This window comes from Mchenga conophoros, linkage group LG16 (genome assembly GCF_057382185.1).
Source record: "Mchenga conophoros isolate Kocher_MC1m ecotype Shallow Benthic linkage group LG16, M_conophoros_male_GT1.1, whole genome shotgun sequence".
Classification (NCBI taxonomy): Eukaryota; Metazoa; Chordata; class Actinopteri; order Cichliformes; family Cichlidae; genus Mchenga; species Mchenga conophoros.
Genome location: NC_140541.1, coordinates 37,594,465 through 37,620,907, shown reverse-complemented (window position 1 = coordinate 37,620,907; position 26,443 = coordinate 37,594,465). Strand labels below are relative to the sequence as shown.

Sequence of the window (26,443 nt, the reverse complement as noted above, 5' to 3'; positions counted from 1 at the left end):
AAGCATGTAACAATTTGATTTTTTTCTAACAAAAAAGTATGAAACGCAAGTGAGACTCTTTGTAAACGAACCGCCCCATAGCTTTGTGGATTTTATACTTCTTAGGCTACATATTATATATTTATTATACAGGCTGTACAGTACATAAGATCAAAATCTGCATGTTTTATGTAACTAAAGCGTTTAATTATGTGAGCTGCAGAAAATAATAATAAACTATATTTATATGAAAAACGCGTTTACTTACTGCATTTGAATTATTGTAACAATATGTAACCACCTCCATATGTGTCTGAAAAAAAAGGCTTTGATTTTGCCACACCAGAAAATTTCTCTAGATCCGCCCGGCATGATTCTCTGATTTAGGCTTTTTAAACAAAGTCTTTACCAAGGTTTTAATAGGTAACTGACTAAAACTACAGCGTTTGCTGACCAAACTAAGTAAGTAAAATTTCACTGAAGTAAAAGTGACTTCAGGCACTGTATAAAACAAGAGATAACTAGGAATGAATTCAGTCTCACTAACAGGCATGTGTTTTTATCAGTTTATTAAAAAGATCAGTCCACAGTAGTTCAGAGTCTGGCACCAACAACATAAAAAACAAATGAATCAAAAATAAAGTGTACACCCTAAAATAGCACTGAACAAAATGCCTGAATAACAAGGGATAAATAAAAGAACTGAATTAAAAAATAAAAAAACACTAAAATGTAATCCACGGGGAAATGATGGTGAATTCTCCAACTTATTTTTGAAACAACAGTTACATTTCTAGGTGAGCCAGTTCTGGGTTTACTTTTCAATTTTTTATAGGTTCTATAATTTGTACTCATATTGCTGATGACGACCGTCTGCATGGTGAATTAAAGATTAATAGCAGACACATCAAAAGTAACAGAAAGGCTGTTTCCAATCTTTCTGTCATTTAAAAAGATCAGCTGATCTTCAAACTAGCAGACCACAGATATACACAGGATACTTACAGGAGTGCTTTCCTCGTAACAAAGGGAATTACACTTCACTACAAAGAATGTAGATTCACGCTAATAAAAACTGTCATAGCAGTTTTATTTTAATCGGATTGTGACGGTCATTTCTGTATATGTCACTAAAACTGACCCACAGGAGCTAAAAGTTATTTTGGGGGTACAATAGCAATACTGCATGGCTTTGAAACTGCCTTTGCAAAACAGCTCTCCCTCTTTCTATTGATATGGAAGGACCCACAAAATGCATTCCACCATTATCTAAATGCATTTGAAAAAAACGGATATGGCAACAAAAGGTGGCTGCAGACATTTAGAGATTTGCATAAATGCATTCTGTGTTTGAAAGAGGAATGTTCTGAAAACAAAAGCACCAATACAACGGTCAAAACACACATAACAATACTGCTTCTGTGTGTGTGTGTGTGTGTGTGTGTGTGTGTGTGTGTGTGTGTGTGTGTGTGTGTGTGTGTGTGTGTGAGAAAGAGAGCGATTTAGGGAATGAACGTTCAAGGGGGTGAAGCAGCAGGATTTGTGCTCTGACAGATTTGTCTAAAATTACTCTGATGGAAGAAATCCCTGGTTCTGTTGAAGAAAAGAGGCTCAAAACCCACAAAGAAAGCTGCTACAGGTCTTTGAAAGGCACAAGGATTGGAGTAGAAAAGTGTTGTTAAGGCACTACAATTTGGTGGGAAATAATTAAGGCACAAATCTGATGGAATATTTCCTTTTCACAAAAGCGAGCGGGGGCTTCCATCTTGAAGCGATGCTGACGCTGTTAGGGATCTCGTCATTTTGTCCTCCTTTACTCGTACTCCTTTCGTCTCTACTCTTGTGGGCTGATAGCGTCTGCAAGCAGCTCCGGCCTCAAACATTCAATCGGACACTGGATGTTCTGGGGAACAGAGAAGGGCACGTCACAGGGAGAAGGGAGAGGAAACATGCATGTTGTATGGGCTACAGCTACATTTTTATCTGATGTAAATCTTCATTGGAACGATTACTATTAGAAAAAGACACTGACCAGTTTGCGAAGAGCATTTTCTCTGTAACGATCAAAGACGTCTGGGCGAACAGGCTGGAGGAGGTCAGCCTCCAGCTCAGGCTGCCCTCCTGGCCTCCTGCAGTTCTCACATCGCCAGCCCTGAAGAGAAGAGAGAGAGATGTTGCTCACACACACAGCCAGCCTGGCCTTGAGTGCACACAAACACCTTTAAAGAGCTTTAAAGCAACACTACAGGTGGCGTTCTCACCTGTAGTCCTCCATAGCAAGTACAGGTGCAGATGGCTCCCTGGTACTCCTTCTGCCACTGCCTCCCGACCTGGTACATTTTCCCATCGTCATAGCAAGTCGACTCATCTGGAGAAGGATAGAAATTAAAGAAGCATGAGAGTAAACTCAACACGTTAAAAAAATCCTGACATAGACCTCATCACTTTATTCACACCAAACGTGTTCTCGTATCATTAACCTAACACGACACCCGGCTCTGGTGTGTGTCCGGCAGTCAGCACTCACGAGGTTCACATTTGAATTCTCCTTTGCCGTTGCCCAGACAGGTGCAGCTCATCATGTGACCATCCTCACCGCGGCGATCCCACCTTTCTCCAATAGGGTAGTTATTGCCGCCATCATGGCACCACTCTGAAGAAGGGAGAGGCAGCAAAGAGAGGGACAGACACGGAAAAAGAAAGGGACGAGGAAATGATGCAGAGAGGGAGTGAATGCACAGATGTGCAAAAGATGAAGAAAGCAGTTCATCAGTCGAGCCCATTCACAGATACATATTTATGCAGCGTGTGCAGACACATAATAAATATACAGAAAAATGAAATGCTCTCAGCTTCTCATATCGTCGTGTTAGCTTTGCAGTTATGGACAATACAAATAACTGAGTGCGAGGCTCAGTCGGGCAGATCAGTTTGATGTGAGGTTTTCACAGTTTGCAGAGAAGGATCAGAGGGATCCACATGGGCAGGCTACAGCTGACTCACACACAGTAAAGTCATTTTCTTTATGATTAACTGAAACAGTAAATACATTTAAACCTGAGGCAAAAAATGTTCTATGCAAAGGTCTATTTCTCATTGCCGTGGCTGCCCATGCTGACATTTTATTACTGCATGCTGCTGCACATCCACTGATTCTATGACTCAGGAATTTATAATGTGCATAAAGGCAAATGGCATCATTTTATGTGTTTAACTGAATTTCCATTTGCTTGTTTTATGCCTCCCTATTATAAATTCCTCGTGTTTAAATCACATAGAATTATTACTGGACTTTAATTCCATGGTAGGGTTTTGCAAAGCATGCTGGGATGGGGTTAATAAGCCACTCACTGGATGAATCACACCTAAAATGCCCACTGCCCAGCCCCAGGCAGCGGCACCACAGCTTGAAGCCCGTCTCTGACATGCGCTCCCACTCTGAGCCCACTTCATGGTAGGTGTGTGTGAACGTGTCGTAGCACACGTCCCGTTTGGGGGTGATGGGGATGCCACCTTTGAAGACAAAAAACCAATTTTTTTTATTGCTCATTAAGAAACTCATCGGGTTATTGATTTAATATTTTCCCATTTTTCACTTCAGACTCTTTGAATCTTTTCTACTTTTCAATTTTCTGTGATCAAAGAATAAAATTGCGAGCGTAAACTGCTGTACCAGCATCGCCAGCGATTACGACTTCCTCCAAAACCTTCTCTTTAGCCCCGCCCTTCATGGCCTCCACAATGACATTATAGGAAGCTCCAGACGTCAGTCCAATCAGAGTGGCGCTGGTGGAGTTGCCAGGGAGACGCATCTGTGTGGAGAAAGATAAAGCAGCTGAATGAGGAACGTCCTCTCATATCAAACGAGCTCGCGTGTGGATGTGTGTGCACACGCGTCTGTACCTGGAAGCCTCCTTCCTCCAGGTCTGTGATAGGATTACAGGACACCTCGTACTCTGTCGTGTGAGGGATGGGTTTCCAGGAGATGGTTGTGATTGTCTGAGCTTCTTGGGGAATCTCTGTTTCACTGTCAGAAAAACCAAACGCGAGACCAGGCAGAGGGCCGTCGCTCACCTACAGGAGCCACATGGAACAAAGTGTGAGCACATGAATATTAATTAGGGTCATGTATTTGTACCTGCTCTGAAATCAAAAACCAGCATGCATAAGACATAAGATTTGTTTTTACTTTGATTTCATCAAATAAAGCTGATGTAACGTGTTGGAGATGCTTTCACTGCTTTACTGAAACAAGATTATAGCTACGTCAGGGCCTCACCCACCTTGACCAAAGGTACTCTGTTTCCATCAGGGCCTGCCACAGGAATATAAATTAAGGGCTCTTTGAGAGTGGGTCTCTGGCCTTCCTTGGGTCCACTGTAGGGGCCGAATCCATTATTGGGGCCCAGACCCTGATACTCTGTATAGATATGCTGACCCTGCTGGCCTGGCTGGTTCTGGCCGCTGGTGCCAGCCAGGTGGACGTGGTTGGAGTTAAAACTGGAGAAACAAAAAGAAAGGGATGATAAAACAGCAAAAACCAAGAGGTGCGAAATCAGAAAACACTGTTAAGGTGGTTAAAGAAATGTCCTTCCTTTCCATATGACTGTGGCAATGCTTACATTTTGTCGTCAAAGGACTCGGGAACATCCAGAATGTCAGTGGTGGGGCGATGAGGAACAGGAAGCTGAGGCAGCTCAGGGAACAACAGCTGAGAATCTGGAGCTGGTTCTGATTGGATCAAAGACAAACGTGTGCTGGCTGTTAGATTCTTAGATTCCAGTACTTAGGTTGGATTGGTTTCATTGTATAACGGTTAAAAGAGCTTTGGACGGCTAAACTCAGACCCTCCGGCAAGCATAAATTGCCCAACATATTTACAGCAGTGCTGCATGGCCAGCAGAGGGCAGCACAGCAGTTATTACTGCTGGTTTTGTCTCTCTGAGAGAAGTTACTCTTAACAACAATCGTGAAAAATAATCAAAGTCAAAGTTCTCATTACATCATCTAACTGCTGCAAGTGGGAAACTTTAAAAAAACAACCTTTAACGATTTTATTTAATGGTGTAATCTGTAAGTCTTTGTAGAAGTACTCATAAACTGAGTATATTATTCCACAACACCATGTCCCACCTTCAGCATATCACATTTTAAAAAGTTGATGGGAATAGTTTTTCTTTTTTCCCTTTAATGCAAGAGAAATAACTTTGCAATGTTCAGTTTCTCTTAAGTGATACCAGAAGTCAGAATAAAAGCGTTTAATACATTCGACACACAGTGAAACGTAGAAACATCTGTAGCTGAACTGTAACAAAAGAAGTTACAGTCGATAAACGACTGCAGGTGGACGACGTCTGCACTTACGGGTTCTGGCTTTCCCCACCAGCGGTGTGCTTCTCAAAGCATTCTGCAGGGCTACGATCTTAATGACATACTCCGTTCCTGGTTTCAGACCTATTGTCAAACAAAAAGTCAAAAAGATTCATCTTTTTTTTAAAATAAATGTTTACATGACATGTAGTAACACTCATGCACACTTACCATTGATGGTAACAAAGTCCTGGCCTGCATGGGGTCTAGGAAGGACCTCTCGAGGCACACCACCCGCCTCCTCATAGGTGACGTAGTACCCTGTAATGCCTGGGCTGCGTGACGGCTCCCACATGAAAGAAATGCTGTTCGGATTCAGGGAGGTGAAGCGAATATTTGTGGGTGGGATGACCAGAGGCTGAGCTACAAGACAGACAGAAAAGTGATTACTCAGGAAATATGGAGAAAGTCTTTCTTAAGTAAATACATAATACTGTGTGATGTGCACAGTTACCTGTGTTCGCTGTGAGTGTGTAAGGTACGCTGCGCCCATGTCCTTTCAGCGTATAGATGTTGATCTTATAACTGGTGCCAGGCTCCAGACCTAGAGTGTGAATACAGACATGTTAGCGAGAGTCTGTATGTGCAGAAACACATGTTTAACTCTGCTGTCTCGTACCTGTAATAGTGTATAAGCGCAAATCAGGGCTGATGGTGTTTTGGATGGGTGTGTAGCCGGAAGAGGGGTGGGTGGGCGTGGCCTCAACCAGGAAACCAGAGATGGGGTCTGGCTTGGCCCGCCATGTCAGCGTGATGGTGGAATCATTAACATCAGCGATACGCACACGACGAGGCGGGCTGATATCTTGAAGCAAAGCAGCACCAGAGAAAAAGTATTAATAAGATGGAATAAAAGCAGCTCCTCATTTTTATGCGTCAAATTATCCATTTTATAAACTCACTCTCCAGGGTGGTGACCTCTCCCAGGACGGGCCTGCTGGTTAGAGAGTTCTTCAGGGCATAAACGTTGACTTCATAGGTGGTTGCAATCTAACGGGACCCAAAGAGATACGGTTACATTCTCCACAAGGCTGAGAGTCAAAATAGCGACTGAAGCTGCGAGATTATATGTCTGTGCATGTTTGTGCACAGGTATGGGTGTGCCTGGGAAAGCCTCGTTAAACAGAGTCGTTATCAGCAAGTGTGCAGACCTCCACGTGTGTGTGCTCGTGTGTTACTGCACTAAAGCTGATCGAGCGGGCTAAATGCTTACAATTACATCATGTACAGAATTATTCCCAACTTATCAGTGAGCACATTTTTCTTTCTCGTCTGGTATCGATGCTTAGGAGAGACTGAAAAAGTGTCAGTATCTGTGATGGCTAAGCTATTGAAGTTTAAGGCACTGGAAATTTATTTAATTTACTCACCATGAGCCCAGAAATGTGTGCCTGAGTGGTGTCTGGGGCCAGGTTGATCTCTTTGGTAGGCCCGCTCTTGTTCTTTGGATTTACCACCACACGGTAGCCCGTGAGGCCCCTGAGCCCTGTTAGCTGATTGTCCTGACCCGGCATGTCCCAGCGCATAATGAAAGAAGTAGGGCTGACCTGGGAGAACTGGAGGTTAGTTGGAGGAGAGATTGCTGGAAGGAGGGAAAAAAGAAAAATAAGTGTTATTAGGAAACAGAAGAGGAAAGCTGGGTTTTTCACTTGAACTGCTGTTTCGCATTAATTAGAAAGCTTTGACGCTGGAAAATGTTCTCAAACATGTAGTTATAAATGTTCCCTTCCCTACCTGTAGCTTGTGTCCCAACCACGGCTGTGCTCTCTGTGTCATCGTACAGAGCAATGACCTTCACGGTGTATTCGGTGCCGGGCTGGAGACCGTATATGTCGGCTGACTCGGCGTCTCCTGTGGGAGCAGGAAGCAGCTCTCTCTCCCCCTCCTCAGAACTTGAATAAAACACTCGGTAAGACGTGACGGTTCCCTCGGGACTGTCCCAGGTGATCCGCAGTGAGGTTGAATCAACGTCTGAGAAGGTCAGGTCTTTGGGGCGGTCTACATCTAAAGGGAATGAGAGAGGATAAGAAAGACAAGTATGAGAAGGTGATGTCGTTTAAGTAAACTTTCAGTTAAAAGTTTCCACAAGGTAAATCCTTACTCGTTGAAGCCGTCACCACCTGTGGAGAGCTCTCCCCGTCTTGTACTTGAGCAACCACACTAAAGGTATACTCCGACGTCGGCATCAGGCCTGAAAAAGTAAACTCTGTCTGATCTGGAAACAACAAAAAAGGGAAAATCAACACGGCTCAAAGTTTACAGCTAAACTTCACAACACGCTGTGAATGTGGGAAACGTACCTGGAGCCACCACCTCGGTAAAAGATGGTCCCAGTCCATTTCTAGGAGCCCCAGTCACCCTGTAACCCTTGATGGGGCCTGCGGCGGGGCTCCACCTTACTGTGATGCTGTTGTCATTCACATCTGTCACCTCCATCTCAGAGGGAGAGTCGACACCTGCAAGAGAAGAAAACAGATGTGAAAAGGAAAGTGTAACGCTGTTATGTCTCAGAGAGATTGTGCACTTTGTGTGTCCATACTTGTCTTATGAGTGACATAGATTGGGACGCTGGATGCGGGGCTGTCTCCTCTGCCCGTCACAGCGTACACAGTGATAGTGTAGTCAGTTCCAGGCTTCAGGTTAGAGATTGTGGCGGTGGACTGAGAGCCAGGAACCGTGAACTCCTTAGGATTACCATGACCACCTGAGGCAAAAAGACCTTCCGTTTGCAAGTGTAACGATTTACTAATGACTGGCCAAAAAAATTTGCAAAAAGGAATAATATAGTCAGAAAAATATACAGTTCTTGGTACAAATTAAATCTGTAAGTCTACCTGACTCTCCATGGGTGATCCTGTAGTAGCGCACAGTAACTGGGGGAGCAGCCCAGCGGACAGTGATGCTTGTCGGGTTCGAGTCTAGCACTTCCAGGTCAGTGGGAGCATCAGAGACTGGACAAAGACGCCAGAAAGAAAAATAAATACATATCCGACGTGTTGGCGTTAACGTCGTGAGTGGATAAAACATTGAAAGTGGCGTTCATACTTGTTTTCTGTGTCCCGCTGAGCGGCAGGCTCTCCTGTGTCCCACTCACGGCGAAGATGTTGACCAAGTACTCTGTGTCAGGAGTGAGTCCTGTCAGAGTGAAGTGCTTCCTGGACGGGGGCAGCCTCTCGTCTTTGGACCTCCCACCCGTCACCATCTGGTAACGGATGCGGTAGCCGCTGATCTTACTCTGCGGAGCGAACCAGTGGATGGTGAAGGAGTTGGTCATGATCTCAGAGAACTGCAGGCCGACGGGTGAGTCCAGAGCTGCAGGTCGGGACAAAGAAGGATAAAGATGATTTCACTGGCTCTTATGATGCCAGTGGCTGATTCTAGGCTGATGCACAGTTGCTCCTGACTTAGAATCACCTGTTTTCTGAGAGCCAACCACAGGCGAGCTCTCCCTCTCCTCATAAACACACATCACGCTCACCAGGTACTCGGTGTTGGGCAGCAAATCTGCAGACAGCAACAACACCACAGATGTGAATGCAGCCCTTTCTTCTGTGACTGTACCTGGCTTTGTGTTAATCATGATTACTACAGCTTACTTCTTAGCACCACACTGTTAGCCGTCCCTCCTACGCTGGTCTCTGTGATCTCATCTTCATCATCGATGGGATGATACCTGAATGATACAGAGACCGACATCAGCTATATTCACAAGCTACTGCATGAGGACATTTTTGTGTTTCTTCACCTACCTGATACGGAAACTGTTAATGTCAGCAGTGTTTGGGACTGGGGGAGAGACCCAGGTGACCTCCATGGTGTCTGGCCCGACCTGCCCAAAGGCTAAATCAGTGGGAGCTGGCACAGCTGCGGGAAAGACAGAGCAGACTGTTGGATTTATGAGATTTCTTATTGGTTGTGAAACGGGATTCGGGAAATTTAATAACTCCACGAAAGGATGCAAGAGAAAAGACAAACATAAGGGAACAACTAAAAGAGAAAGTGAAATATTTACACGACCGTCTTTTAAAAGACGAGTCTGTGATGTGTTTATGTGTCAGTGCAAATCCTCTTCTGAAGTTTTACAACATCTTCAAGCTGGGAGAACAAGCACTGTTTGCACTGGTGGGGGGTGGGAGGGCAAGCCTTAGTATGATAAACCTCTCAACTAATACCAGATGGTCCCCACACACACACACACACACACACACTCAGGGCTATTAAACTGACAACAAAACACGCACAGCAGTTACATCAGCAACCTAAAGGTTTCTGTTGTTTAAAGAGCCGTGTCAAAGGTTTAATGAGAGCTTTATTACATTATATAACCTAAACAGTGAATTCACACTGAACGTGTGTGTTTTTTTAGTTCAGCTTGGTAGAAACACGGCTCTTACAGGTCTGCTGAGTGAGCGTGGTGGGCTCGCTCTCGCCATTCTCCGTCAGAGTGGTAACGCTGATGTCGTAGTCGATGCCCGGTTCCAGTCCGTAGACCGTGTACTGACCGGTTGTGGGCAGCACCTGGTCTTCAAAGATCGGCACGCTCTCGCCGGCTGCAACTACAGTGATCCTGTAACCAGTGATGGCTTTGGTGTCGAACGGTGTCCAGCGTAGACTGATAGTGGTGTCGCTCACATCCTCAAAGCTGAGGTCAGTCAGCTGTGGTACTTCTGGATGGATGGGAAGAGATTTGGGGGCAGAGAAAGAAAGAGAGAAAAACCCAGAAACGCCAAACAAAGAAACAAAGAGCCAAACGTGAGGAAAAAGAAAAAGGAGAGAAAGGATACAAACTGGTTAATCTGGGCCACAAACACTGGACTTCCAGCAGGGTGACACTGATGGAAGCCCTAATGTTAAGTTTGCGTCTCCTGATATACAGATATATATATCACCAAATGGTAATATACCTATGTTACCATTTGGTGATATATAAAGTTAACATTAAAAGCATTAGTGTTACCTATGAGTCACTTTAGCATAGGCACTTAGCTGCTGGTGCCTATGCAGAGAGCAACAGTTTCAGAAAAGAGCTGGTAGGTGTTAAAAGTTGAAGGTTGATGTTTTATTTGAAAACATCAACCTTCAACATGTTGCTTCTGCAGCTGATTAGAGAATGACTTTCCATACATGCACATCCTGTCTGCATGGACTGATGGACCGGGAAGAAAACCCATTCAAACCTCTGAGAGGCCTTCTTATGAAATTAAACATCTCACCTGGTGTAATGACAGTCGATACCGGAGTGCTCTCCATCTCATCTTTAACAGCGACAACACTGATGTTGTACTCCACACCAGGGCTCAGGTTTTCCAGGGTGCAGGAGTTCTCACCACCTTCCACAAATTCCTCCACACTGTTTCCTTGTTGTCCGTCAGTGGGAGTGCATGTCACTCTGTACCCGGTGATGTCTTAGAGGGATAAGAGAGGTATTTAGTTGTTAGACTGGCTATTCATGATTTGCTTGTTGGGATTCTTCTTTTTATTGCACATGTGTGTACCTGGAGTACTGGCTCCGTTCCATTCCACTGTGACACCACCGGTGCCTGGGTTAGGCTTCAGATTGAGATCGGTTGGAGGAGACAGAGCTGGAGAGGAAAGAGGATAGAAGATCAGAGGAGGACGTGTGGAAAAAGAATGCAAAACAGAGAAAAAAAGGTTTGGAAAGTGGAATGAAAAGAGTCCACTTACGTGTGACAACGCGGCGTGTGATCGGAGTTCCCTGCTCGTATCCATTAATGACCGGCTGGACGCTGTAGGTGTACTCCACTCCTGGAGTCAGACCGGAAACGTAGATACTTCCTGACTCAGAGGTCACATCTCTCGGGGCTTCCCCACCCTGACTGGGCCGTACTGTCAGCTGAAAGATAAATGCACACAGTCAGACAGACTGAGCAGAGGAGGTAAAGGTCAGAGGTCAGTGCTTTCCCAAGAACACTGAAGCCAGCAGAACATTCTCATCTCTGGTGCGACATCTTCTAACCAATCAGATATATCTCAGAGGGTTCAAGTTCCCATGTTAGTAGCTAACTCTGAGAGGCGCACACTCAAGTAAGAATAACTGGAATGTGCTTTGCACAGCAAACAGGAAAATGCATTTAAACAGTCAGAATTACACACGTAAAGAAGAAAACCTGCACCCAAAAAGGCAAATGATGCAAAAATATACTGTAAGTGAGGGTACCTTGTAGCCAACGCGGGGAACTGGAGTCCAGGTGATTATAATGGAGGAATCAGTCACATCAGTGTTGAAATGAGGAGCATTACCCATCGCTGGGGCTACAAACACAGAAGGTGAAGGTGTGTTCTTATCAATTTTAGTGTCTTGGAGTATAAATACAGCAAAAACTTCAATATTCATGCTTTGGTGTTTGAAGGAGGCCACGCCTCATTGACTCGACTTATCCAGAAAAATCTTTTTTAATAGCAAAACGCACAAAAGTTTGAAGTATAAGCTCGGTGGCCACAAAGCTCAATGCACTGGATACTCACTGGTTGTAAACAAAGCTGTCTCTCCCGCACTCATGGTGTTGGCTTGCTCCGCGTGCAGAGTCACTGTGTATTCGGTATCTGGCTGCAGGTTGAGGAGGGTGTACTGGGTGAGGCGGGCAGGCAGGCGCAGCTGCTTGGGGTTGGAGCCCTCAACAGTGAGGAAGAGACGGTAGCCAGTAATTTTGGCACGGGGTGCAAACCACAGCACCACTGCACTGTCCTCGGTCACATTGGCAAAATGGATGTCTGTGGGGGCATCGGGCTCTGAGAAGACAGATAATGAACACTGTTAGATTCAGAGCAGTTTGATCTAAAAGACTGTCGGGAGCAGTATGAACAGTTTCAGTTCTGGTAAAAAAGCCATTCTTGTTTCACGCTTCATCTCCGTCTGCTTTATCCCATATTCAAACAGCCAGTCGTATCAAACCATCTTCAGAAACAAAGGGTCCTATAACAGATGGAATGGCCCCCGCAGAGCCCCCACAGTCTGGACCAGAGCCCAGGCTGCTTGGAAGAACTAAATCCCCAGACGCCCTGACAAAATGCAAAAAACTCTACCACAGGAAATACGTGCCACTGGAAAAATAAGCACTTGTTTATTATGGTTTCTGATCAGTAATCATGATTTCATGCATTTGTAGGATAACTAAAACATGTGCACATTGTATTGTCTGTTTCACAGTGTGGTTGTGTTAGGGTTAATGCCTCTTTACCCAGATTTTAGTCATGCAAAGAAGAGAGGCTGTGTATATTCACATCCAGTTTTGGCATGTAAATGATTTCCCTGTAGTCTGGAGGCCATCTGTCATACTCACTGGTAGATTGCTCTCCAATAAGTGGCAAACTTTCGTGTCCATTATGAACAGCATAGACACTGAATCGGTACAGTGTTCCTGGCTGTAGATGCGTCACTTCAGTGTAGGCGTTCTGACTGACGGGCAGATTCATCTCTGGCTGAGAAGAACCAGACTCATCGACGGGCATCACGGTGACCCGGTAACCAGAGATTTCACCAGAGGGTCTGGACCAAGTCAGAACGATTTTTTTGTCAGACACCTCAAAGAACTGCAGGTCGGTCGGGGAATCCACTTCATCTGTGGGTACGACACAAACAAATGTCAGTATGTGTTCTTTAAAACTGAAGTTAGACTAAAAACGTTGGGTTAAAATGATTTAAAAATGCTGAGCAGAAAAAAATGCACGTATAATGCAATGGATGGAGTCTGTGATCACTCAGCACATGCAGCTAAATGTGTATGACCATCTTCCCCTTAATAAAGGAAACATGCATTTGAGGGAAGAACCCAGACAGCCTGACTTCTTTACCATTTATAGGCAGGAGACAAAAGCGCTGGACAAAATTAGTAAGAGAAGAAATAAATCTGACCCGAGCAGAATAAAAGAAGGGAAATAACACAAACCAGATCAAGTTAAGTAGTTGGCGATTTGATTCATAGCAAACTTTGAGTTATTGTACAAAGTTTTTTAGGTTGGGTCTTTGCAGAGCCCCGAATGTCGCTCTGAAGCTAAATGACTACTGCATTTCCAAAAACATCTGACCTTCATTGCTTGTTGCATAAATCCAGTCTAATCCAGCTGATGTGTTTAACATGTGTGTAAATAATTATAAATGATTCCTGTTACAGGACGCTCACTGAGACGAGTACTTCCAACCCTGCACCCAACCCCAATGGCAACCAACAAGCAGCCTAAAACTGACTAATATGAGCTGCGGTGTGAGGTGGAGTTTCACTTTTCTGCCTTATATTAAACTCGGTCAGCTAATTTACACATCTTCAGTCCATCACACAAACTGTACACACACTCTTCCAACATCTGTTTGACCTGGCAGACTAACAGGTTTTACATAACTCCATCCCAACAGCTGTGAACTCAGTGACTTGACTTGCCTTGGAAAGTTCGTCTTGCTTCTACTGAGGATTGGAAACAGGCATAAATCTCTAAATACGCCACAGGACAACTTGCAGGTTATGATAGGTGCCCTCATGGCAAGTGTATTAATTCAAAATGTATGGAGGCACAGGCGGAAGATCAAATTATGATATGCAAAGATTAGAGGTGCTGACATGAACCATCGTGGATTATTCCTTACATCTTTTAGACCAATCAGCCAGTAGCACTCATTTACCTGGCAGTGGTTCCCCAGAGGTGCTGACTTGTACAAAGATGGGTTCACTCTCCAGGGTGTCCTCAATGGCGTAGATGCTGATGTTGTACAGGCTCCCTGGTAGAAGGTCACTCAGAGTCACGGACGTTGCTGTATCAGGGAGATTCAGCTCCGTGCTTTCACCTTCTACTGATGGAGTGTAGACCACACGATAACCTGCACAGAGGAAGAGGAAACAGTTACCCGTGTGTAGGCAGATGAGTTCAATAGCCAGCGACTGAAAATGTTAGCGTAGCTTACCAGTGATGGGAGCCAGCGGTTTTTCCCAGCTGATCATGATGGATGTATCTCCCACTTCCCCCACTTCGTGCTCCTTGGGAGCATCAGGTACTATGAAACAAGGTGTAAAAACGACGTTATAACCACTGTGGTGTGCGTGTTGATGCATGACACGAACTGTATCTCAGTGCTGCATTTAGTTGTAAAATCAAGGTGATGATGACGACAAATAATGTGTGTTCGCACCAGTTGTTTGTGAAGTAGTAAGAATGAGGTTGTCCTCTCCTCCCTCAGTGACCTCATAGACGTTAACAGTGTACTTCCTCCCAGGGAGAAGCTCATTAATGTTCACAGAGGTAGCTGTGCGGGGCAGATCTGACAGGAAGGAAATATTTTGGATCAACAAATCTGTGACGAACGAGGGAATTGCTGTGATTCTGAAATCAAGCAAAACGTCAGATTTTTTTGATCTTAAAGTGTAAATATCTGTATCGGCGCCTACCAAGAACGATAGGTTGTCCAGTGCCTTGTCCCTGCTCGATGAGCTCGTACTCCACTCTGAAACCCGAAACTGTGTCCGAGGCAGAAACCCAGGAGATGACGAAGCTGCTGGAGGTAATTTCGGTTACAGACTCTGAGATGTCAACCACAGGCGGAAGAGGGGTGGTCTCGCCTTGTGTTGTAGCCACTACAGGGAACGTCATTGATTGGTTATTCAGGACAGTCCCATACACATTCCTCCAAAACCATCAGTGACTTCGTTAACTTACAGGATCCATAAGTGGTGGTGAAGTCAAAACGTGTGACCTCTTTGCGCCCAAAATGCAGCACGCTGATCAGCTGACCCTCGTAGGTGATGCCGGGTTTCAGACCAGAGATGGTGTACGAGTTTAGATGGCCAGGAATTGCCACCTCCCTCCACGGGCTGTGAGAGTTTTTCTGTAAAATCACATGAGATGTAAGATCTGAGGGACAGTTTACAGGCTGACATTGTTTTAATGGTTAATTAAGTTTAGGCCAAACAGGGAGGAAGAGGAAACATCTCCAAAAAAACCCTTACCACTCTCCATTTAAGGATGTACTGGGTGATGTGTGCAGACGACTGGGCGTTCCACTGAATAGGGTGGGAGTCTGGTTGGTTTCCAGATTCTGCGATGATCACCTGGACGGGACGGTGACCACCTGAGACAGAGACAGAGCTGCTTTACCAGCCGCTGTGCAGTGAGTGACCAGTGTGCAGGAGAGCAGGCACATCTGTGCTCCAGTGTGGGATATCATTTTGTAAAACCAACGGCTTTATATAACCCAGTTTAACAGCGAGTGGGTGTGTGGGAGGATTTTCCTGAACACGGCAGAGAAAAAGCGTGAAAAACTAGCAGGTCTGTGTGAGATTCCAGCGCAGACTCTCAACAGTTTCTGCTTCCACCGTAGTTTAAGATTTTTCCTGTTGTCTCAGAAGCTAAAAAAGTGCAAAAACATGTTAAAAACTGACACTAGTATGAAGCTTGTAATTCTCACACAGTGTAATTTGACATACAGAACTTATTCCTCCACTATGTAGTCTCTTTTCCATCCAAGAAACATGTTTCGCTGCTTAATTAACCAACAAATTTCCCCATATTCACCCAAACAACAGTTACCACCTGAGCCGTCGCATTAGTGCTCGTCTGTGAGGGGCCAACCACGCTGTGGTGAGATCTGGTGGTCATTACACCATCTGAGAGAAAACTGTAAGGGTTTGAGTCTGCACTATAAAAAGCTGCAGACGTGCAGGAGTTCACCGAACGATGCACAAATTATACAAGATGACTTTGCAGGTTAGAAGACACAAAAGAAGAGAAGTGGTATAAGCAGAGGCAGAAATCCAAAGGGGATACATCGAGTCATCCTGAATGTAAACAGAAGTCATGTGGTGCGCAGACTCCTGACATAAGCTGGGCTCATAGAAACTGGTAGCTTCTATAAAGAACTGAGGTTTTCTAACTGCTTTTTCCAAATAGCAGACCTGTAATCACAGTTTCTGAGCAAGTGGCGTGGTTAACCATAAGTTTCTAGCAGATACGCAAACCTCAAAAACAATCTGGGACCTATTACTGCCTATTACAACCCCACAGGCCACTGGCGAGGGTAAGGGTTATACAGAATCAGATGTGGGAGGTGCACGAACGGATGCACACTCACTGCAGAGCGGCTATACAACGAGCCTCACAAATGCGCTCTCCCCAGCTTTACTTATGTCTCTTTAACGTACAAGCATGTGCATGCAGACCTGACCCTTCACTCTTCACACTTAGACACAACATTCATTCTTGATACCGACAGACGCACCGCGAGGTGGTGATAAGGACAGCGGCAAAAGGAAGTCATTCTGGGAGTCATCCTAACAATAAGAAATGCATCAAAAGATTCAATTACACCCCAGACAAGAAGACGTAAACAAAGATGGCAGACAAGAAAACATATTTTCTAGATCTTATCAACGCATGTGCCAAATCAGAAGCTTTAGAAAGTCCTGCAAGACTGTTGCTTTTCCATTTTTACCTTTTATGGTTTTTCCCAGTTCGAGTCTGGATCTGGTTCATGCTGCCCTTAAATCTTAGCACGCTGTATTTTGTATGCCAAAGAGCATGCATGCACATGCGCGCACACGCATACATGCACACACACGCGGAGCTAGTTCACAGCTGGTTGCGATTATGGCCACTTACGGTAGAACGATGCCCTACATTTCGTATCTTCTGTCAACCTGCTTCAGATACAGAGCAAACCAGTAACAGTCCATTTAAACCTGGAACAGTCACCATTTGCACAAAGTTACAGCCTCACTTGGAACTAACCTGATAAATTTATCCAAGCTGCAGGAGATGGAAATGTTTCTGCTCCTCGAAACACTAAAGCCACCACACAAGCTCACACGTGTGCATGACTCTTTTCTTTTATAGAGTTGGAGAAAAGTTTGGAAAAGCACCTGAAAAACATTAAACGTGCACGACAGACACACCGGAGTCTGTTATGAAGGTAATAGTGATAGATTATAAAAGGGAACACAAAGTGTACTAAGAGGGAACTTAAATCCAGCTAAAATCTGTGATTTTGAAAGGTGTGTGCTGAGATTACGGTCCAGGTAACTGAATGTGAAGTAGTGTCTTGCTCTGAGTGACGCTGGTTTAAACTTTACGAGATGAGATTTGAATTAACGTGACACCAAAATCCACAAACTGAAACCTGCTGTTCAGGGAGCTCGGTGTGCAGTAGGTGTGTCTGGGCTGGATACGCGCTCTGCACTGTGGCGTTTGGTACAGCTGTAGCAACAACACAGGGGCTGTACCACATGCTGGCAAGAACAAAGGCTCAGAGTGGGGGTGCACTCGTAAAAGAGGAAATCACACCCACTCCCGGTTCTGTCTACTTCACATCAAAGTCAACAGCCTCTTTCCCAAAGGGACTTGAACAAACATTTTTCAAGAGTTGGAGCACAAAGTGATGCTGGAAAAGGTGCCCAGGTGAGGAAAAAGCGAGCATGCTCGGGACAGGCGAGCGTGTGATAGTCCTTTACGGCTTCCTGTTATTCTTTGGACTTTTAATAAACTGAAAATGTTTTTTAAGCTGAAGTAAATTAAATCGCACTCAAAAATATTTGTATCACAGTCCTGGGAATTTTCCTTTGCTCCTGCTGTTACAGCCGCACGTCAGCCCAAAATATACGAACAAAAGCACATTTAAAACCTCACCAGGGTACGTCTGCTGGGGCTCGCAGCTCAGCTCTCCAACACCATTGCCATAGCAGTAGCACTTGTACATGATTCCATGGATGACTTTATCCCAGGAGTCTCCAATCTGATAAAAGGCTCTCGTCTCTGGCTCCTGGCACTGGTCTGAGGGCACAAAGCAGAAGTGTAACAGTATGCAAAAAACAAGGGCACTGAAACTCATGAAAGTCATATATATTTACAGTTCAGAGCCTGCACTCGCTGTGAGTTATTATATTTTAACTACTAATAAAAATTCAGAGGATTCTCCGTCCATTTAACAAATACGCAGCATAAGCTTAGTCGATAAGTCGTGTCTGTTCTTCGACCCTACACTGAAGCAAGGATTAGGATGATTGGAAAAATGCAAAGTGTGCAATGACAAACCCACCAATGGCGTCACACTTCCAGCGGCCACGGCCTTGGCCAAAGCAGGTGCAGTTCATCATGTATCCCTCATCGTGCCGCTTGGTGAAGGTCTGGTTAACCTCGTATGTCAAGCCATCCACGCTACACTGGTCTGAAACAGACATTCAACAAAATGCTGAGCACCGTTTGTGTGCAGTGCAGGGTTTGTGTGTGTCTGTGAGCAGTGCAGGGTTTGTGTGTGTCTGTGTGCAGTGCAGGGTTTGTGTATCTGTGTGCAGTGCAGGGTTTGTGTGTGTCTGTGAGCAGTGCAGGGTTTGTGTGTGTCTGTGTGCAGTGCAGGGTTTGTGTGTGTCTGTGAGCAGTGCAGGGTTTGTGTGTGTCTGTGTGCAATGCAGGGTTTGTGTGTGTCTGTGAGCAGTGTAGGGTTTGTGTGTGTCTGTGTGCAGTGCAGGGTTTGTGTGTGTCTGTGAGCAGTGCAGGGTTTGTGTGTGTCTGTGTGCAATGCAGGGTTTGTGTGTGTCTGTGTGCAGTGCAGGGTTTGTGTGTGTCTGTGTGCAGTGCAGGGTTTGTGTGTCTGTGTGCAGTGCAGGGTTTGTGTGTGTCTGTGTGCAGTGCAGGGTTTGTGTGTCTGTGTGCAGTGCAGGTGCAGCTAAGGGCCCATAAAGTGCAGCTGTGCAGGTGAGGGATTTTTATCTAGCACGACCTTTCACCTTTACACTCAGGGAGATCTAATACCAGTCTGTAGCCCCTTGCTTGTTGCCACGGTGTATCCTGCAGCTACACGTGTGGACACCTACCATTTAGCTGAGAGTAAGCAATGCAGCTCCATTCTCCTCTGCCATTGCCAACACAGGTACACCGCATCATGTGACCCAGAACCTCGTGACGCTTGTCCCACTGGTCGCCTACACGGTACATCGCCCCTTCATTCGATGTGCACACCTCTTCATGAGCTGGGACACACAAAAGCAACTGAATGTTACACCTCCTGCTGGTCTTAATGGGGAGGAAATACTAAAAAAAATTAGATGCACGGATCCACACACACACACACAGCATACTTTTATCATGATCAAAACAAACACATTAACATGACCGATGCCCTTTGGACATCACTGACTCAACCCTGCTATTACTGCACAGGGTGGGAGAGGATGCAGACCCCACAGAATACCTGTCTTTGTCTCCATAGCAAAGAAAATTTGATTAAAAGCTAGAAACAGCTGTCGTGTGCTCTCGTATGTATGAAATCTGCCATAATTAAAGAGAGTGAGTGGTTTGGGTTTTTTCCAGAGAGATATACATTTGAAAAAGTGTCTGATGCAAGTAAAGACCTGCTTCCATGTGTGAGCGTGCATGTGTGGAAAGAAAGCGTGTGGCCTTTTTTACTTTACTGCATTCTGATTGGTCGATTCTGACCAATCACTGCACATGAAGGCTGTAGCTAGGACATAAGTACAGGAATGATTAGAACGTGGCTTAGGAAGGCTTTGCTGTGGGTTTAAATAAATTAAAATATTTGCATGTTGTATGTCACTAACACTAAACCTTTGTGTATGCTTTTGTTAAAAACATGCAAAAACTTTCATACGAATTCTGTTCAAAATAAATATGCATGAAAGCCTGAGTGAGTAAATGACGAGAAGCTATTTTTAGTTTCTCCCTGATTCACAACAAATGGGTCAGCGCAGCGAGCAGCTCTGCATGTTTGATTTGGGAGATTTTTCATGTATTTATTTATTTGACTAAACTCCGGATATCCTTTCTGACACAAAGGGATCTGTGTCTCTTCCTGGGACTGAACCACAGATCTTTCATTTCTTAAGTGGAAAGTTCAAAATTGAGCCAAAAAAAAAAAAGACACTCATTTTTTTGTCCATATATATGTGTTTTTGTTTCTGGGTTCAGTGGTCCTGACCAGTTGAAATAATTAATTATATTGTTGGATTTTTGTTTGAATTCATGCTGGACGCGTTTCTACCCTCACAGTTAAAATGAGCCTTTCCTTCAGACCGTGTAAAATGTGGATCTGTTCCAGTTACAAACCCATTAACAGCTGCCTAAATGTCAGTCTGCATTCCATCAGCAGTCATCTATTTAAAATTAATAAAACTAATAGTCTTTAGTGTAATTTAAACCCTGGTTTGATGACTTCAAAGTGGCTATTTAAAAAGCTTCTGGCTGATTTGTGGGAACTAAATTAAATTCCTGCCAAAGAGATTTATCAGCAGCTGAGAGGCTGATTGCAGTTTAACCAGGCACGGGGGCTGAATTTGAGAAAGGGATTACTTTGTTTTGTTTGGTTTTTAGATTGTGGATCTAACCAAGTAAATGATGACATTTGCATAATGGAGGTTAAATTCTGACTGTGGGTCACAGCTGGAGGCTGTCCCGCGGGCACACGGCAGACGGTGCAGAAAGCTTTGAAGAAGATTGCCACAGGTGGAGGCGAGGGGGCTCCGGACCTGATTAAACGTCACCATTAACACCTCAACGACCGTGTTTGTTTTGACGATGCCTGTGAAGTCATTACTGTCAATATAAAGGAGCCCTGCGCTCTGAATGTATTCACTGCGATGCCAAAAACACACATTTGTTGTGACAGCTCAGCTGCTTTGTATAAAGTGACTTTTACGTCTCCAAAGTTTAAATTGATCAGATTTTTCTCTTTTTACAGCACGATGGCACCAACGCCATCGCTGTCATTACTGCTTCAGACATTAGTGTGGTTTTAACGACCCCTCCCACAGTTTCACTGGCTTCAGTCTCCTTTGTTACCCACAGAGACTAAATGGCACCAAGCTGTAAACAAAAGGTGTAAGAAGTGTAAACAGATTTTGCCTGTGATATCAGCGCAGGCTGCTTTCTAGCATCACGCTGATAATCGCCTCCATGCTAATTCAATCAGCTTTAAAGGTCAGGTAAGCATTCAGACTGGGGTGGAGGTTAGACTTTGCAATTAGCAATTAGCTGCCATCATTGTTAGGAAACTGCTGAGCCACGAGCTAACAGCCCTCTCTCACTCTGCACACACTTACCCGCCATGGGACAGAACCCGAAACGCCGCTCGTCATCATAGTTTGTTGTGGTGCCGCACCACTTCATGCCATCCCTTCGTCCATCTGCGGTACAGTCGGTATAGTTTCTGCCATTGTAGAGGAAAGGGAACTGGCAGAGAGCGCCGTTAGAATTACCGCCACGTGTTGCCACAATTGCTAAAGAAGAAGAAAAAAAGCAATAATAAGTAATAAGTTTAATAAACATCTCCTTGACAGACTGTGCATCTTGCTTTGGACGCAAGCTTGTGACAACTGGGCAAATGTAAACGTAGCAGCTCATTGTTAACACGTTTCAGGGTCTTTGTTTAACACATTAGGAGAACAGCAGGTCTGGGTGCTGCAATGAAAACCATCTCACAGCTGGCCAGCTGCCTGTCATTACACAGGAGGAGGCACATGGTCAGCTGCCTCCTTCTCACTGCAGCCTCGCTGTTATTGCACATCAGAAAACCTGTATGAGGTCTTAAAGTTAAGAGATGGGAAAAGCCTCACATTCAAAGGAAACATGTCATGTTCACGCCCTTTTGTTTGATTACCTGCACTGACCAGGAGATGCCCTACTGTCGATAAAACGCAACTCCTGTCTTTTTCAACAGCGCACACTCATTTTCTTCAAATATCAAAGACATGATATTTCTATCTGAAGCACACAATCACCACCACAGAAGAAAAAACATGTCAACACGTCAGCGCTCCAGCGTTTAGCTCACCGTTCTTCTCTGTGCAGAAAGAAAATTTCTGCTCTGTCTCGAAGTCAGACGAGGTGGAGCACCACAGCTGCCCGTCAGCACGTCCATCGGAGGTACAAGAGTGGTAGGTCTTTCCCTTGTAAACAAAAGGGAACACACAGGGCAGACCACCGGAGTTGCCACCGTATACTGGAGCAGGTCCATCTGAAGGAGGACGGGAAAACAAACAGAGGCATAAACACCACTTGAGAGTCGTTTTTGTGTGTCTGACTGTGCCGTCAGCCTAATTATGCTTAACTCTGCAGGTGAACTTTGTAATTTGCAAATTTGTAAAGAAATAATTCATTACCCCATGGGTTGCAGCTGGACCCGGTGCCAAGGCAGGTACAGATCATCTGCGTAGTTCCCTGTTTCTTAATCCAGCGCTGGCCAACAGAATACATCAGCCCTGTCTCCGTCTGACAGGCTCCATTCTGGGCATGCTCGGGCACAGCGTCGGGCTGGTAGACCACGGGGTGGATGTTGGTGACAACACGGGAGCCAGTGCCTAAAACACAACACGTTACACCAGTCAGATATCAGAGCAACAGCTCAAGTTAGATAAAAAGCACGAATAAAGAACAACTGAAATTATTAGTAGTTCTAAAGACTTACTTCATGTGCATACATGAGTCAACTTAAGTATATGAGTAACGCCTACACTACAACAAAAAGACTGTCTTACTGTCTCTAAGTCACAATGAGCATGTTTCTGTCTCACACCCTGTCATCACTTTCCCCCTACATTTGCACATCTACTTTCCATTTCTGCCTCTGCTTCTCATGAGGTCACGATCACGAGTTCCAAGCTGCGTTTTTCTCACTTCATCACTTGGACACTTGGCACCTCTTATCTCTCTCGCCTCACAACATGTGTCTCTGGTACGCATTCCTCTCCTCGCACAGAGCCGGGGAGAATAGACACAGGGATATTGTCAGTTCTCACCCAGGCCCGTGGTGTGAAGTGAGGCATGTCGTTCGCACTTCCACTCTCCTCGGCCGTTCCCCGTGCACAGACACTTGAGCAGGTGACCCCGGGCGTCGGTCTTGGTCCAGGTATCTCCAATACGGTAGGAGGACAGAGTATCCTGGTCATTACAGCGATCTAGGAGAGAAGGAAATGAGAAGTAGAATATAAAATAAAAGGAAACTCTAAGCAGTCTGGTGACTTGGGGGAAACTCTCTGCAGCGACTGAGTGGGGCCTGAATCACTGGCTAGCAGCTGGTTGCATGTTTGTGCACACATGGGGAAATTTATTGATGAACTCTACGAAGTGTCCAAGGCCACCCTGAGCACTTGGATAAAACAACAAACTAATTGAGAAAAGCATTCATTATTACCTGATGCACCAGCCAACATAATAAAGGACTGGAGTGACGGTTTAAACTGTCGACACAGCTGGAAAACATTTCCTCCCCAGCCTCTTAAAATTCTCCAAGAAATAACAAGCTCACTTTACCATTAGTCCTTCTTAGAAGACTCCATGCTACGTGGATGGCATTCACTGAGGGTTTAAAGGATGTGCAGACATGTGTGATTCAAAACAGCAGCAATAAATTCAGATTTTCTGCTCGTGTGACTTTCTGAGGGTCGGCAGACAAGCTTACGTATCCATGGAGATCATGCAAAACAAGAAAAATCTCGAAAACAAATGAATAAAAGTAGGACGGCAGGAAATTAGATGGCTGCCCCTTCCTGAGGATGGTCCTTACAGAGGTTCTTCCTTTTGAAAGGGAGTTTTTCCTTCCCACTGTCTCCAACTGCTTAGTCATAGTTGCTTGTCTGATTGCTGGGTTTTCCCTGTATTACTGTGGGGTCCTTCACTTACAGTATAAAGCACCTAGAGGCGACTGTTGCTGTAATTTGGTGCTGAATTTCATTTTTCTTAGCTAAAGCTGAAAGCAAAGCAGAAGTGTAGATGGGGCAGACAAAGCAAAGCAAATAAGTTGTCTCACTCCTGGAGGTGCATGTGATGCGTCCATTTCCCTCCCCGACGCAGGTGCAGTCCATGACCATCCATCCCTGATACGGCTTCTCCCACGTCTCCCCAACAACATACGATGCTCCCGCCGAATTGTCGTAACAGCGCTCAGCTGCAGGGTACAAACTCATTAATTACTTGTTCAGCACTGTCTATGAAACACACATATGGCTGATGCAGAAGAATGCATCTGTTAGTCACTGCCTGTCTGAATGACTCACCAACAGGTTTGCAGGCCCACTCTCCTTTGCCGTTACCCAGACAGACACACTCCAGCATGTAGCCTCCTGTGTCGTGGGGTCTCCTCCAGGTGTCACCGATCTTATATGAAGCCCCGCCCTCATGACAGCGATCTAGGTGCAGAGAAGGAGAAGACATGATTTTAGAGATGATTTCAGGCTCATCAGCATAAGCAAACAAAGGCAACTGAAAAAATGTGATGCTTCATTATTTAACCACTAACTGCAAATAGCTGCATGGCACCAGGTTCTAATCAACTGTGGAGAGCGTGGGGGGTTAACCAGTTTACTGTTTGGCAGTCCTAGACGTGTGGTCTGAGGTTAGAGCAGTTAAAACAGGCACACAGTATCACACACTTACTGGCAATGGTGCAGCTGATTTTGCCCCTCCCAGATCCAATACAGGTACAGTCCCAGATCATGCCGTCCTTGGGTCTCTCATAAGTTTCTCCCACAGTGTAGTACCGCTCGTTGACTTTATCGTGGCACCTTTCCTCTTTAAGAGCAACAGCAGAAAAGATGTTTTTGGTACATGTTTTGTTCTTTTCTCAGACAGAAGTGAAGAATAGATGTGATTTTTGTGGACGCAGCTAACAGCCCACAAACTAACCTTGGGGTTTGCTTTTACACTTGATTCCTGCAACTCCGTGGCAGGTACAGACCAGAGTGCTGTCCAAAAACTGCCGCTCCCACTGTTCATTGATTCCATAGAACTGACCATTCTCCATACAACCCTCTGACACGTGAAAATGGAAACAAGACAGAGAGAAAAAACAATTGAGTGATACAGATCAAAGCTGCTTGGTAAAGATTAAAGCAAGAGATCTTTTTAAAATTTGAAAGACAAATGCAGCCACTGGAAACTTGTCCAGCCCCAACCACAGCTAAAAACAGACACGGGACTTCTCTCCCACACAACGATAAGCAAACCCTAAATTGGAATCACCACTCTGCTGGAGGACAAGGCTTCTCCCCTGCCTGTGAAAGTGCCTGGATGTGTTAACTTGACTTCAAAGGAGCCTAATGCCGAGTGATAAATCACTTGCACAGCGAATAATAACCTTCCACTTTTACTCTCTATCTCCATCTTCTTTGTTCACATCTGATTCCCTTTCGACTTTTTCCAGCTTTTAAACAGATGGCGTGCTTTGTATTTTCATTCCCTTCTCATTCTTAGACCCAGTCTGGGGAGGACAGGAGGTTTTCTGGTGACTGAGGTTAATCCAGAGTTTTATGACTGCACAATCCATCTGTGGACCCCCAAGGACCCCCCTCCCCCCCAAAAAAGTGCGCAAACTTTGCAGTTTAATTAAAATGTCCTCACCCCCACCCCCCACTCCGGCCTCAGATTGGAAGCTCACAGGCTGCTACACTCACTCACTCACTCACAAACGGCTTACCTTGAGAGACTGAGGGGACGTGATGCTGATGCGCCTGACGCCGATCCCTGTGCGTCCCTCTGGGCATACAGTTCACTGCGCTCCCGATACACAGGGCAACCAGCACCCTGGCGATGGTGCTGCCAGTCATACTGTCGAAGAGTGACTCAATGAAAGCAGAATGAAGCTGCAGGTGTCCCGCTGTTATTATATGCGTATATGAAAGTGTTATTTCAAATACACCCAGAGAACTCGGCTCCAATCAGACTGTGCGCTTTCTGCCGCGTCCCAGCCTGCTCCCTCTGTCCTCCTCTGCAGTCTGCGGCCCCAGTGTGCAGGTTACCACTCTGTGCTGGGAGTGATTTATCTGGGCATGGCTTACTTTCAGGCGGAGGAGGGAGGTGCAACAATGAGAGGGACTACCCACGCAGACGTGGGGCAGGCAGGCTTTTGCGAAACAAAGATCATTCATATGTAATGTTGCTTTGTCTTGCTTTTGCTTCGTTTATTTGTTTGTTTGCTTGTTTGTTTTTATGTTTGAAGAAGAATTGCTCTAAAATAACCTTTCATCACGCAGATTACCAAACTTAACAAACTGTGTGTGGGGGTGGGAGTGGGAGAGGTGGGGACTGGTGGTTACAGGGGAGCAGCACTGCCTCTAGGTTCAAGACCAAACTTCGCCTCTTTTCTCCAGAG

At 45.2% G+C, this 26,443-nt stretch overlaps 1 protein-coding gene across 1 annotated transcript; it reads right to left on the bottom strand.

Annotated features, from left to right (window-relative positions):
• Positions 1 to 531: 531 nt before the first annotated feature.
• On the bottom strand, positions 532 to 26,087 carry LOC146557280 (fibronectin-like). The gene is made up of 49 exons (XM_085248624.1): positions 25,769 to 26,087; positions 24,979 to 25,104; positions 24,730 to 24,864; positions 24,351 to 24,482; positions 24,104 to 24,241; positions 23,094 to 23,252; positions 22,458 to 22,655; positions 22,130 to 22,312; positions 21,399 to 21,575; positions 19,158 to 19,313; positions 18,383 to 18,511; positions 17,974 to 18,117; positions 15,303 to 15,424; positions 15,013 to 15,181; positions 14,745 to 14,930; positions 14,489 to 14,617; positions 14,264 to 14,353; positions 13,985 to 14,179; positions 12,651 to 12,929; positions 11,836 to 12,099; positions 11,528 to 11,622; positions 11,035 to 11,203; positions 10,845 to 10,931; positions 10,563 to 10,754; positions 9,744 to 10,016; positions 9,099 to 9,213; positions 8,946 to 9,022; positions 8,764 to 8,853; positions 8,395 to 8,661; positions 8,184 to 8,300; positions 7,889 to 8,053; positions 7,650 to 7,805; positions 7,451 to 7,564; positions 7,084 to 7,353; positions 6,720 to 6,931; positions 6,252 to 6,339; positions 5,969 to 6,154; positions 5,804 to 5,893; positions 5,521 to 5,712; positions 5,344 to 5,433; positions 4,602 to 4,710; positions 4,263 to 4,479; positions 3,883 to 4,053; positions 3,653 to 3,791; positions 3,331 to 3,492; positions 2,507 to 2,632; positions 2,241 to 2,347; positions 2,012 to 2,131; positions 532 to 1,882 (listed from the first exon to the last, which is right to left on the bottom strand). Exons 1-49 carry the CDS (start codon positions 25,896 to 25,898, stop codon positions 1,814 to 1,816), a joined length of 7,506 nt encoding a protein of 2,501 aa, XP_085104750.1. The 5' UTR covers positions 25,899 to 26,087; the 3' UTR covers positions 532 to 1,813.
• Between the last annotated feature and the right edge of the window lie 356 nt (positions 26,088 to 26,443).